Source organism: Cyanistes caeruleus, chromosome 2, assembly GCF_971803275.1.
Source record: "Cyanistes caeruleus chromosome 2, bCyaCae1.hap1.1, whole genome shotgun sequence".
In the NCBI taxonomy this organism is placed as follows: Eukaryota; Metazoa; Chordata; class Aves; order Passeriformes; family Paridae; genus Cyanistes; species Cyanistes caeruleus.
The window spans coordinates 54,232,512-54,245,030 of NC_141702.1; the positions used below are offsets into that span (position 1 = coordinate 54,232,512).

Below are 12,519 nucleotides of genomic sequence, written 5' to 3' on the forward strand. Positions count from 1 at the left end.
TTTCTTTGGGTGAGCTTTGGGAAGCATGAGCTGCTCTTCTGAGTGCTCTGCAAGCTCCACTCTGGCCACAGTGCAGGAATGCTCTGTGCTGCCATTTGCCTTGGGACACAGTTCTGCATAACTGGTTGTGTAGAAATAGCAGTTTCTTGAAATTCAAGAGATAAGGGTTTCTTAGAAGGTTGGCCTTCATTGATGTAACGACTTGTATGTAGCAAATGGGCAGTTCCCAGTTACAGCGTTCCTGATGTTGTTGCAGTGTGCTTAGTAAATTTTGTGTCTATGATGAGGATTTGTCACCTGTCACATCTTACATGTTTAAAAAGCTTTGGTTAACCATGAATGATTGCCCCTGGGAGAACTTTGTGAGGTTCTGCTTTTCCAAGGAGAAGGATAACATGCCAGTTGTAGGCTGCTGGGACTTCTTTTTCACTTGGGTTGGACAGATTGGTTATATTTTGCTGTGGTATGACATTTTAATAATGATTTTTATAGTGCCCATTGCAAATTTTACAGATGCTAAAGCAAATGAAAGTTTTGACACAGGATACAATATTTATATAAAATAGCACCCCAGAGAAAAACTCCAAGGTTTTCATTAGTAGCCTTTAGTTTTCCAGCTAAAATGCAAATTTATGACCTTCATGGTATAAACCCTAAGCAATTTGAAACCTGGTGGTCTGACTTGGGAGGGGGGGGGAGGGGGGAAGGTATGGGGAGTGAGGGACATGAGACAGGAATAATATTCTTCTAGATGTTTTCTGAAACTTATTTCTATCCATGTTTATTAAAATGGAAAGAGTGGGTAACTCTTAGTGCTGCTGGGCAGGACAGGTCTTGTGATGGGATATCTCCCACCCCCACAGCAGCAGAGGCAACAGGCAGCTGCTGCTGGACTTCCAGCAGGCATAGGAGATTGGAGAAGCAAAATCAAACTGGGTTCCACCAATATTAACAAAGATGGTGTTTGGGACACTATTCATTTTGTGTAGAGGAGGCCACTTTTTTTATCTTATACAGGTAAAATCTGCAGCAAGTGAATGTATGTACACATATGTGTATGTGTGTATATATATATACATACATATATATATATATATATACACATGTAAAAATTGCATTGACTGATCTATATCTGCAGTGAATAAATCAAATTGACCTTTGGTCTTGTATGAGAGATGAGTTAGGAGCTTAAGATCTCCCTTTCTCACTTGGTGACAGGAAGACTCACATTGCCCAGAAACTTTCACAGTCTACTAAAACCTTTTTTTTTTTTCCATGGGCTTTGTCCTAGTCCCAGTAACTGATCACTTTTGCAATAGGTGAGAGTTTTTTATTGTCTGATGTGAACTTGGACTTAGGTTTGAATACTCTCTAGAACTACAGAGCAAAAATGAAAAGCCTAAATACTGTATTGCTTTAAAAATGGTTTCAAATGATCTACCGCTATAGTGTATCAAGACAAGAGGCAATTGGAGTATAAAGAAAGTATTTTTGTTTGGACTTGTAGGTTAATTTGTGTTGACTACTATTTAAAATGAAGTGAGAAAACCCTATGCAGAGAAGGTGAAGGGTTTTAAACCTGCAGTTCCTGGGATAATATGAGAATCTCAGGTTAAACACAGCAGTTGTCTCTGGCACATTTGAGTATTACTTCAAGTAGTTAAGAGGTGACACATTTCAGTAAAGGCACTGAAATTTTTTGTGGTTTTGGTCTTGCTTTACTGGATTGTAACATATTGACTAATAGAGATGTTTCTACAACTGTTACATAACAGAAAAGTGAAGGAGGAAATGTATTTGCTTCCAACTCCTAGCATTGTTTTTTAGATTAGAACTACAAATGATTTTTTGTAGATTATTTTATGCAGTTCAATATATTATGAATTATTTGTATTTTTTCCCTAAGAAACTAAACATTAACAGAAATACACATTTATTTTCAAGTGTTTCATATGCAGAATAAAAAATGTATAAAGTCCATGCAGGACAGTTTACACTGTGAATTGAGAAAGGGTCCTGAGGCATTGGTTGTGTGAGCAACTGTTTATATATAACCTAGGTGAGGTGTTTTAAAGCTAGAAGTGATGATCCTGTATTAGTGAGAGCCTGATGATGTAATACAGTGAAGTCTGGAGGAGGAGGGATTTTTTTTTTTTTTTTTTTCTTGGACTGACAGGCATAGTAGGAAGAGTTTTGGGATCTGTAGGTCTTTTTCTGATTCCCGAAGCAGAAGCAATAGACTGAAAAGCAGCTGGAGAACACTTGCTGGCTGTGTGTATGTCAGAGAGACCAACTAAGAGAAGTTAGATGGTACCTGTGAGGCAGACAGGTGGTGGAAAGGTGAGGTTTTCTTGGGAGAGACAAAGAGGTGACTTGCAGCCTGTGCTGCTTGGAAATGCTCATTCAAAGGGAAGAAGATAGAAGTATAAAATTGGTCTCTTGTTGATACATGTGCCTTGTGTCTCATGCCTATCATTTCTTGCCCTTCTTTTACAACCCTCATTTAGGATATAAGGAAGAAGAATTCAGCTGGCCCTCCTACTTAAAGGCATGCAAGGCTCAAGCTGCTCCTAAATCACTGTTTGAAAACCAGAATGCAGTAAGTAGTCATTTGTTAGTAATGGTGTAATTGTGAGTATGCTCGTGTGTGTGGTAGAGACCCATAGCACATTTCAGTGATGGAAGACTTGATCCTGAAATTTCAAATAAAAATGTTTACAGCAAAATGAATAACATTCTAACATTCTCCATTGCAACTAACCTCTGCAGTTCCAATTAATTATTTTTCTGCTGTATCTGTTTAAACTTCCAATGCATTCTTAAATTAAAGATTTGTTATTTGTACTGTGTCTTGCACCATAATCTTGTGGAACAAGAAGGGTCTTTCAGAGAGAGTATCTAAGACAGCTAAAACTAACACATTTAATTTTAGCAGCATGTTTAGGACTTCTTTTCTTTCATAAACCACTAGTCTCTGTGTTTGGGCATTTCTCATGTCAGTTAATGAGGCTGCTGTCGCTCTGTTGGGACAGTTAATTGGAAAACTTGGAAATGACATGAATATATTGACTGTGGATGATGAGGAGATTTCTGGATTGATAGTATTTATCTTCAGTTAAATGTCTTCCTCTATGTAGACAGTGATTCCCTCGGGGTTTCGAGTGGGGATGAAGCTGGAAGCCGTAGACAAGAAGAACCCGACTTTCATTTGTGTTGCCACGGTGACAGACATGGTGGACAATCGTTTTCTGGTTCATTTTGACAACTGGGACGAGAGTTATGACTACTGGTATGATGTTTTTGTTTTGTATCCTAGTGAGATATATCAGAAATGTGTTAGCTTTAAGTGCTGTTTTCTGTGATACTTTCCAGACTGGTGATAGTTACCGGACCAACTTTTGCTAGATTTTTAAGTATGGCCACCAAAGTAGGTCTCAGTGGCAGACTGAAGGAAATAATTTTCCCATGTGAAGTTGCATGTGAAAAGTGCTGAGGTTGTGCTAAATGAGTGTTAGTGTGTGCTGCTGCATTTGGAGTTGTGGATTGATTTAAATTACATATTAATCTCTGAGGCTGATCTTTTCATTGGAGAATATAACCATGATAATGAAACTAAGTGTACTTGGAATTAGTTTTACTTATAACTGTAAATTGAAGGGAAAGCGGTAAGTATTCATAAGGTTCTTGATTTCACTTATGTTGAAACCGAACTGTAGTCGTGTTCTGTAAAGCATCAGGATAGTGACAAAACCTGATTTTAGTCCTCTGTGTTCTACATTCCAGTGGAAATTGAGCTCCTGCTATGCCGACCTGTGTTAGAAATGACCTTTCTGCGTGTTGTGTGGTGGAGGGGCTGTGTGTATCTATATAGGAAGGTCAGTGGATGGAGCAGGATGTACTAGGAGCATAAAGACAGTGAAGGAGATTAAGGTTGTTACAGTGCAGGTTTGTATTTACCCTTGGCTCTTCATTTGCTAGATGACTTTGAGCAATGTAGTTTACCTTACAGTCTTTGGAGAGTAAGTTACTGCAGAACAGGTGGAGCATTGTTGTGGATCCCCTTTATGGCCGGGGTTTGGCAGTGGCAACTTAATTGTATAGCTGAGCCTATAAAAATAAATGAAGAAAATTTTCTTCATCTGTATTTAATGATGACTTTGGTATTATGTCAATGAGAATGCCACAAAACTATAAAAGTAACTTCAAAACTTTGTGAGTCCATCTCTTCAAATTTTGTGGACAATGTGACAAATAAATGGAAGTAGAACTGAATTATTGAAGCAGTAGTGGACAGTCAGTTAAGTGAGGCCAAGAACTGGATATCAAGATAGTAGACCATACAAGTCAAAGACCAGAAAGATTAGCAATTATTTCCACAAAGAAGTAACACAAACCATACATTTTTCCTATAAAGCATCAGGAAACTGGGGACTGGGAAAACTTACTCTGAATATTTTGGTATTTGAATAATAGATATGACATTAGATATTGATATATCTAATAATAGATATGGCATTAATTAATAATCAAAATGGCAGTTAGGCAAAGCTTTTAGGGAAAACATAGTGCAATGTAACCCATAGTTTGTTCAGAGGTAGCATAGGTTTATAAAATACTACACTCTATATAGCAGACATATACTGAATTTCAGACTTGTTTATATTCCAATGTCAACAGGAACTCTGTTCACCAATCTTTTCAGAGGAGGAGAAGCAGCTTTCGAGTACATAACCAAGATTTACATTTATAGTATTAATTATAGTTGTAGTATCCTGAAGTGGGTTTCCTGAATTTTATATGTAGATACACGACATAAAAGGATATCTAAAGGATATCTTATCCTAAAGGATAAAGAAAATTTGAAGTAGAAAGCTTATAGGTTTGCCTGTAGATTTTGAGAAATCATTGTATCTGTGTTTACACTAACGTCAAGCTTAAGTTTTGTTCTTTTGGTGAAATTGTGAAATACCTTTCTGGAAGCAGCAAGAAGATGCTCCTGGAAGTACTGTACATGGAAAATTAAATTCTGAGTAATGTAGCCTACCTCTCAGCATTGTATTGCAAATAGTGAATGGAGGAAGAAGGAAAGAAAATAGGAGAAAACAGTGGCAAATGAAAATAAGCAATGGAGTGTCTGACCGAAAGAGAGCCTGAAAATGTAACCTGAATACATCCCACTTACATTTTTAATTTTAGATATCAGGTTTGTAAGGGCCTTAAAATATCTTAGGTGCATGAATTTCATGTCTACCAACTGCTGTCTCTAACTAGAAATGTAAAGGTTTTTTGAGATTACCCAGAGCTGAACCTCACAGTTTCCTTGTGCCTGCAAGTAAGTTTCAATCTCAGAATTATAATGAAGGTGAAATGCCTTATTTTGTGTATGTTGGTTATTTTTAAACAAGTACCTCTTTTCTCTGTATACCTTATGTGTTTTATTTGGAGTAGTCTGAACTTTGTCTCTGAGGTTAAAATAACCTTTCCTATTTTTGGATACCTGAAGGAGAGTTGACTGATATTACTGACTTCAGGCAACAGAAATCCATTACCATCGCCTAAGGGTTTTTTAGGCTCCAGGCTTTCAGCCTGAAGATTCTCTTCCTTACTTTCTTTCTGAGCATTAGAAAATACATTTTTGGTTCAAAGTAAGTACCCTGGCTAGAATTAGTCATTACAGCAGTTCTTTAATGCATGGTCATGCTACTTTCAGTGTATTATAAATCCTATTAAATTTTCCTTTGATAGTGGGTTTTAGATGGAACAAAATTGTCAAATTCAAGATTTTATTTAATGAAGGAGAATTTTGACCTATACAACGTAAGCCTTCAGGTCCTTTCCATCTGTTCATCTCTTTTGATGAAACATAATACTGCTTTGAAAGCTGAAGGCATTCTCGTTCAGTGAAACTTCTTAGTTTTCATACTGTTGGCTGAACCTGGAAATAGCATTGGGAATCTTTAGGTATGTCAGAACTATGAATTAACTACAGGTCCATACTATATTTCTCCATTCCCTTACATCGGTTTTGCTTACACACAGATTGATGTTGACTCATCTAACTTATTTTTTTTGTGGCCAAATGGAAACACAGCCAAAGTTCGTGAAAGAGGTGAAGCTGTTCCAGCTAGTTGCTGCCTGTCCACAGGAGAAGTGGTGCAATGGCTGTGCTGGACATACAGCATTCCCAGACTTGCTACCTCAGAGAGCTCTGGGTGCCCTCACTTATCCTTGGTTTGGTCTGAACTTCCCCTGCAGAGAAAGTTGTAAAACTTGTAAGCTTTTGGGATCAGCTTACCTGGAGTGTGTTAAAATACAGTGACCCATGCATCACTGGCTGCTCTGTTCCTGTCATGTACAGAAAAAATATTTCTGAAGCCTCCTGTGAAAATAAAATAGCTTTTGATTTTTGGAATAATTTTTTGATCTGTATGACGTTTGGAACAGGCTGGGCTTCAGCTGTGAGACTAAGAGGCCAGCCCTGTTCGCTGTCAGTACTTACTACTTTCCTAGCAGCCAAGTCCTTAAAAGATGAACTCTGCTTGTTTCAGTTTTGAGATTATTGACTTTGCTCCACTCTCTGTTTGAAAGGAACCATCTTTTTAGAGGGGTTAAATTACGTCAAAAAGAAGGTAAAAAAGTCTTAAAGAACCATGAGTCACAGTGCATGCTTTTAAATATTTAAATGGAAAATGAACCATCATCTGACCCTAAATTTCATGTGAATCACCACACAGCTTTCTTATCAGACTTTAAATAGAAAATATGGTAATGTTTTATGGTAATGCTATACCACCTCTGGATGCATACCATAACCTCCTGGATTGCGTTTTGAGAAGCCCTGAACTAAAATTATACCAGCTTTATACTTGTCGGTGATGAAGTATTCTCAATTATGCACTAGATGGGGCTGCAGGATAGTTTTTATGTTTTTCTTCCTTTTTTGTTGCTCTGTTGGATGACTGACATGTCACAATCAAGAACTTGTAAAAGTAGCATTCTTGAGGGCACATTGTTATTTATGGGTGTATGGGGCATGTGTGCATAACTGATTTTTGATAGACAATATTTTTGTTATGGTCTGTATCTACACTTATTAAAGTGAATATCAGAATATCAAAAGCTTTGTTTCCCAAAAGGAAAAATCAGAAATCATTTCAAAACATAAAATTATTATAACATATGCACTTACTGTAAAAACAATGCTGACTATTTAATTAAAAAACCTGTCTGGAACTTCAGGTGGAGACGTTTTTAAGAAAACATTTTCCTGAAATATTTGGTAGTAACTTTTTCGGCAGCAAGCTGAATCATCCATCTCTCTTGATCTAGTTAGGATGATCTGTATAAATGAAACAGCGTTTTGGGAAAAATTAGCAGGAGAGATGAAAGTGATGAGTAGAAGAATATTAAGTCATCTTCCATGTGTGAGTCTCCCACTGGGATGTGCCCTCCTGCCGTGAGTTAAGGACTGTTGAACCTTACACGAGTTCCTTTCATGCAAAGTGGTGCACACACCAGGGAATCGTGTTGTCAGCTGCCCTCAGTTTTCCTTATTGCAGAGCTATTTCCTGGCCATTTTCATCCTGTAGCTCTGCCCTGCTTTGATGGTTTTTCCTTAGTTAAGATGTCCATAAATCAGCAAGCTGTCACTTGTCGTGTCCTTTTGCATGGCTCTCTTACAGGTTCAGCTGGTGTACTCTGCTGCTTTTGGCTCCACTTCAGCTTTCTGGATTAGCTTCAGTTTCCAGTATGGATATTAGATTTCTTTTTCTGTCTGCATGTTCTCACACAATGGAAAGAATGGTTCACAAGTGAAATGAATTGTGGGGACATGGTTAATCTTGTTTTATTAGTCGAGCATGCATTTGTCACATCCCTGCTTCTCGGCAGAAGGTGGTGTTGGTGCTCTGCTGTGGTCCAGGGGTAGGCAGGTTTCGAGGTGCAAAGTCCTTCCGCTCTTGCTAGTGTTGGTAACCTTTTTTGGCCTGGCAAGCATCCTCACAATTCATGGATCATCGTGTTTTATGGAGTGTGTGAGCTGGGTGATCTGTCTGCTGTTTGGAACAAAGGAGATAAAAAGCTGCGGGATGTGGCAAATTGATTGTGAAAGGTCAGCATAGCCTTTAACGTGTCCAGCTGACAACTCTTGGGCTTAATCTGATAGACTACTGTTGTTCTTCCAAACTAGATGTATGTCCATTAAATAACAGACATTAAAGCATAATAGTTTTACTTTAAATTGTGTGTGGCTTTTACTGATCTCTACTTTACATTATTAAATAAACTGTTAGAAGCTAAAAGGCCTTGTAAAATCAGTAGGTGAAGATGGACTGTATGATCTGATTTTGCTGGAACAGGGATCTTTCTTTTTCCTGAGTCCACCATGGTTGCAGAAGCTGCTTACAGGTGTATCTGTAATGCCTGGGGTCTTCTTTTAAAGCAAGTCAAAGTTTGTAGATGTTTCACAGTACTATTTTGCAGTGCTGTTGAATTACAAGTTGCTTTGTGTTCCATGCTCGCTGTAATGTCAGAGCATCTTCCAGGAATCCATCTTTGATAGCAACATTCCTTGGTTATTTGCTTCTTCTTGAATCTTCAAGGCAAGAAGTGTGTGCAGTGGCATTCACTTTTCAGAGTTTTATTAAAATGTGTGTTCAGACATATGCTTGAGAATTCAAACAAAACCAAATGCATTTAGGTTTGTCCTGGTAAGTGTTTTTGCACATCTGCTTGATTAAGTATAATACTGATAATGCCATAGTGATCCTGAGCATGGGAAGGACTTGTTCCCAAATTTAACTTGGGAAATTTTGAAACTAATTTGTGAACTGTACTTCAAAATATTTTAGGAAGTAAGATGCTATGCTATGTCTTTTCAGTGCAGATGTATATGTAACATACATGTAACACTCCAAGCATGAGAGGGATTGAAGAGAGGAGTGCTGCCCCACATTCTTGTTAGCTTCTCCTCAGAGTGACCATAAAGGGGAAAGAAGAGGTCAGAGGAAGCGTGAAGGACTCGCCATTTTTCTCTTATTTTTGGGGGGCAAAACACTTCTAGGAGTCAGGTGCTGAGTTTTGACAGTGCTAAATTTCCACAAAAGGTCTCACTTCCTTTTCTTCATTTTATTGATGGCAACTTCAGTGATGTAGAGAGCACCTGGTGTGATATTATAAATACTAATTACATACAGGATGGCTTTATATATTGTAGGAGGGCAAAAGATTTGTATTCATGAACTGAGTTAAATCCTTGGCTGTCGTCAGAGCCATTACAGTCTATCTAAGGTCGGTTTTATCTGCTGGGAATTATCTGATTGGCATCATTACAAAGAAATACTAGCAGAATTGTTTCATATATATAGCCACAAGATAATGATATTATGTTGGCCAGTATTCTTCATCATTAGTGTTTCACTCTGTTTAGGTAGAAGACAAGAGGAGTACTTGTTGTGAGACAATATTCTGAGGCACCCAGCCTGCATTTCTGTTGTTGAAGTTTATCTATACTGAGTTTTAGACATCATGTAAAATACTTCTCAGATTAAAAAAATAAAATAAAAAAAAAAATTCTTCATTTTTCTTTTGTGTGGTGAAGGTTCAAAACTGTGATGTGATATGGCCCAGGGTCCAGTCCACAATTTTTCTGTGCTGTGTTTCCTTTTGCAGTCCCTAAAGTATGTTTGTGTTCCAGATCTGCAAACCTGGCATTTTAAACCTTAAGACTATGGAGTGCCTGCATAATTTGGAATAAAGATTAAATAATAAAGAAACCTTTAGTTTCTTCTTCTCTCATGCACGGTTCATTTCACCCTTTTAGGTATTGCACATTATCAGCATGTGATATTTTGGAAGTATATACGTTAATATTGCTAATTAAGGGGACTTAATTAATTTGAACTTCCAGCATGCTTTCTGAGTAGATACAGATGACAATTATTTTATAGCACTCACAGAGAGCCCCACACTGTTGGGTATTTTGCATTAGTAACTGGGGTTGAGGAAAAGTGGAGAGAATACCTATTATTCTCCAGCCTAATGATGGAGACATTGACTTCAGAGAGGAATAAAACAGAAACTGGATCACAAGTGGTTTGGTGTTTTGCTCAGTAATTATTATATGAAGTATGTGTCTTCATGCATGGTTTCTCTCTGCTTGTCTTCTTTTCTCATCAAATATTTGAGAAGTGTTTGGAAAACACAGGAGGGAGACACGGTGTTTGAATCTAGACTATTGCTTGGCTGCTTAAGGTTGATTTCTTGATCTCTCCCTGGGGACATGAAGAATGAAGGCCTTAGCTACTTCAGCTTACTTGGACTTCACTTTTTTGGCCTCACTGGATCCTTGGAGTGAGTGGGACACTGAGCTCATGGCCACTGGAGAGATGAAAATGCTGGTGGGGGTCTCCAGAAGAGAGAGTGGGGGGAGTAGTTGGAAATATTTAATGTCAGCTACTGAAATGCCTTTAGGGATAGGAAATAGTGGAGGAGTGTGGTAGTGCACTGTAATACTGAATTTATCTAATTAAAGAAGAAATTAGGTGGGGCAGGCTCCTAAGAGAAGCAAGGTCCTTAAGGGCAGATCTACATGGGTATTACATGGTTATAATATATGAGTTTTCAGCTAAATAGAGGCAAACAGTGTGTTTGCACAGTGTAGTGCAGTGCCATGCAGAGTGATGCTGGTGATTTGTGTCAGCAGCATGTTTCTTAGTCATCCTGACTACATAAATACAATGTACTTTTTTAATATATGTTTATTAAAAAAACACTGTTAATTGTTCAGCCAACTCAAAAGCCATCAGTAAGTATCAGTGCACACACAGGGATGGTGCATGTTTCACAGCAGAGCCTGATAGCTTTTTACTTTTCCTGTAGATCTTCCTTTTTGCCTTTACTAATAATATTGAGTACTAATATACTAATTATAATATATGCATGATATATTATATACACTGTGTTTTATTGTGCAAAATGTGTTAAGAAAGAATATCCTAATATGTAATAAGGATATATAGTTCTAGAAATAATAATTTAATATCACAGAAGGCTTAAGCAGATTTTCTCTTGTCTGCTTTTAGACCAGTTTTTTTACAGAGTGTGTCTCTTTTGTTTGTTTTCATAAGAGGACTTGATGGCCGGCACTCAGCTGCTGCTGTTGTCTGTGCGGTGTAAGTGACCCAGTGAGCACGGTGAGAGCGATCTCTCACTGCTTGAGACAGATGCCAGCACACATAGCTCACACTGCCTCTATTAGTATTCTGTGGCTCTTGTGGCCTGCCACAGGCAACAGCAGTAGTGCAGAATAGGATGCACTTGACAGAAAATATGGGAAGTTGTTAGCCCTTTAAGTAAGAGAGTTTGATCTGACTTTTTGCATCACTAATTTTATCATGTAATTTGGGATTTGAGGCCTAAGATGCTTGTTTTGTTAGGTTTTTCATGGGGTTTTTTTGTTGTTGTTGTTGTTTGTTTGGTTTGGATTTTTGGTTTGGTCTTTTTTTCAGAGTTTTTCTCAGACTTACATTGCTTATGTGCTGCTGGGTTACACTAACATGTTTATATCTCTATTTAAGCCACTCAGAATCCAATTCTGATTTTTTGCTTGCAATTGGCAGTGCATTGCAGTTATACGTGATTTTCTCCTCCAGGTGCAACCTGGACCATTAATAAAGATATTTAAGCTTTTGGTTTCAAATTTTGGTCTTGGCATTGCAAGACTTTCTCTGTCTTTGATGGGATTATGATGTTACAACTGGCCAACATGATTCTACCAAGAGTCTCTGCTTGTGAATTTTTCAGATCCAGCATCATAGCTTCTCTAAACCACTAATTTAAAGGACTTTCTTGATCTTCCAGCAAAATTGTAAATAAAGCCTTATGCTTGTATATGTGGTAACAAGCCTGTGTTAGATGTGTTTGTGTCTTCAGGTTATGTTTGCAGTGTAAGTTGAAATCGTTGTGGGTTGTTTGGAATTTAAGTCCCTCTTGTAGGTCTCAGTTTGTAAGCATAACAGGTTGTCTGAAGAGCTGCATTTTCAGGCCCTTTTTTTTCTCCCCTCCCTCCAGGTGTGAGGCAGCTAGCCCACATATTCATCCTGTTGGATGGTGTAAAGAACATAAAAGAACTCTCATCACCCCACCAGGTTTGTATCTTGTTACATGTCGGAAAGATTTAAGGTGGCTATAGTCAGCTAGCATCGCTTAAAATTTACAAAAGCTTTCTATTACCTCTCCTGTTTATTTTCTTTCTGTAATCAGGAATTGATATTTGCAGAGCAGTAATTTTTTTTTACAGGACTTAATATATTGAAAATAGAAGTATAATAGATGTTAGGCATTAAGTATGCAAATATATACTGATTTAGTTAAGAGAGATCTACTCACAAAATATATCCCTTGAAGTCTGAAAGAATTTGTATTTTTGGCTGAATGGCTGACAAGTAATGTAAGACTCACATTCTGAAAATACTGATAAAGCAGATTCCAGGTGTGTGAGATCATTGCAGGAGAGAAACA

General features: G+C 37.8%; 1 protein-coding gene across 4 annotated transcripts in view; it reads left to right on the forward strand.

The window, feature by feature from the left end:
* L3MBTL3 (L3MBTL histone methyl-lysine binding protein 3) overlaps window positions 1–12,519 on the forward strand; it is a 79,001-nt gene that overhangs the window by 34,928 nt on the left and 31,554 nt on the right. For all 4 annotated transcript variants that reach the window (XM_086877049.1, XM_086877050.1, XM_086877051.1 and 1 more), the window contains exons 10-12: window positions 2,508–2,599; window positions 3,138–3,289; window positions 12,070–12,146. In XM_086877049.1, the coding sequence (XP_086733175.1) occupies window positions 2,508–2,599; window positions 3,138–3,289; window positions 12,070–12,146 (321 nt within the window). The remainder of the gene's footprint in view (window positions 1–2,507; window positions 2,600–3,137; window positions 3,290–12,069; window positions 12,147–12,519) is intronic.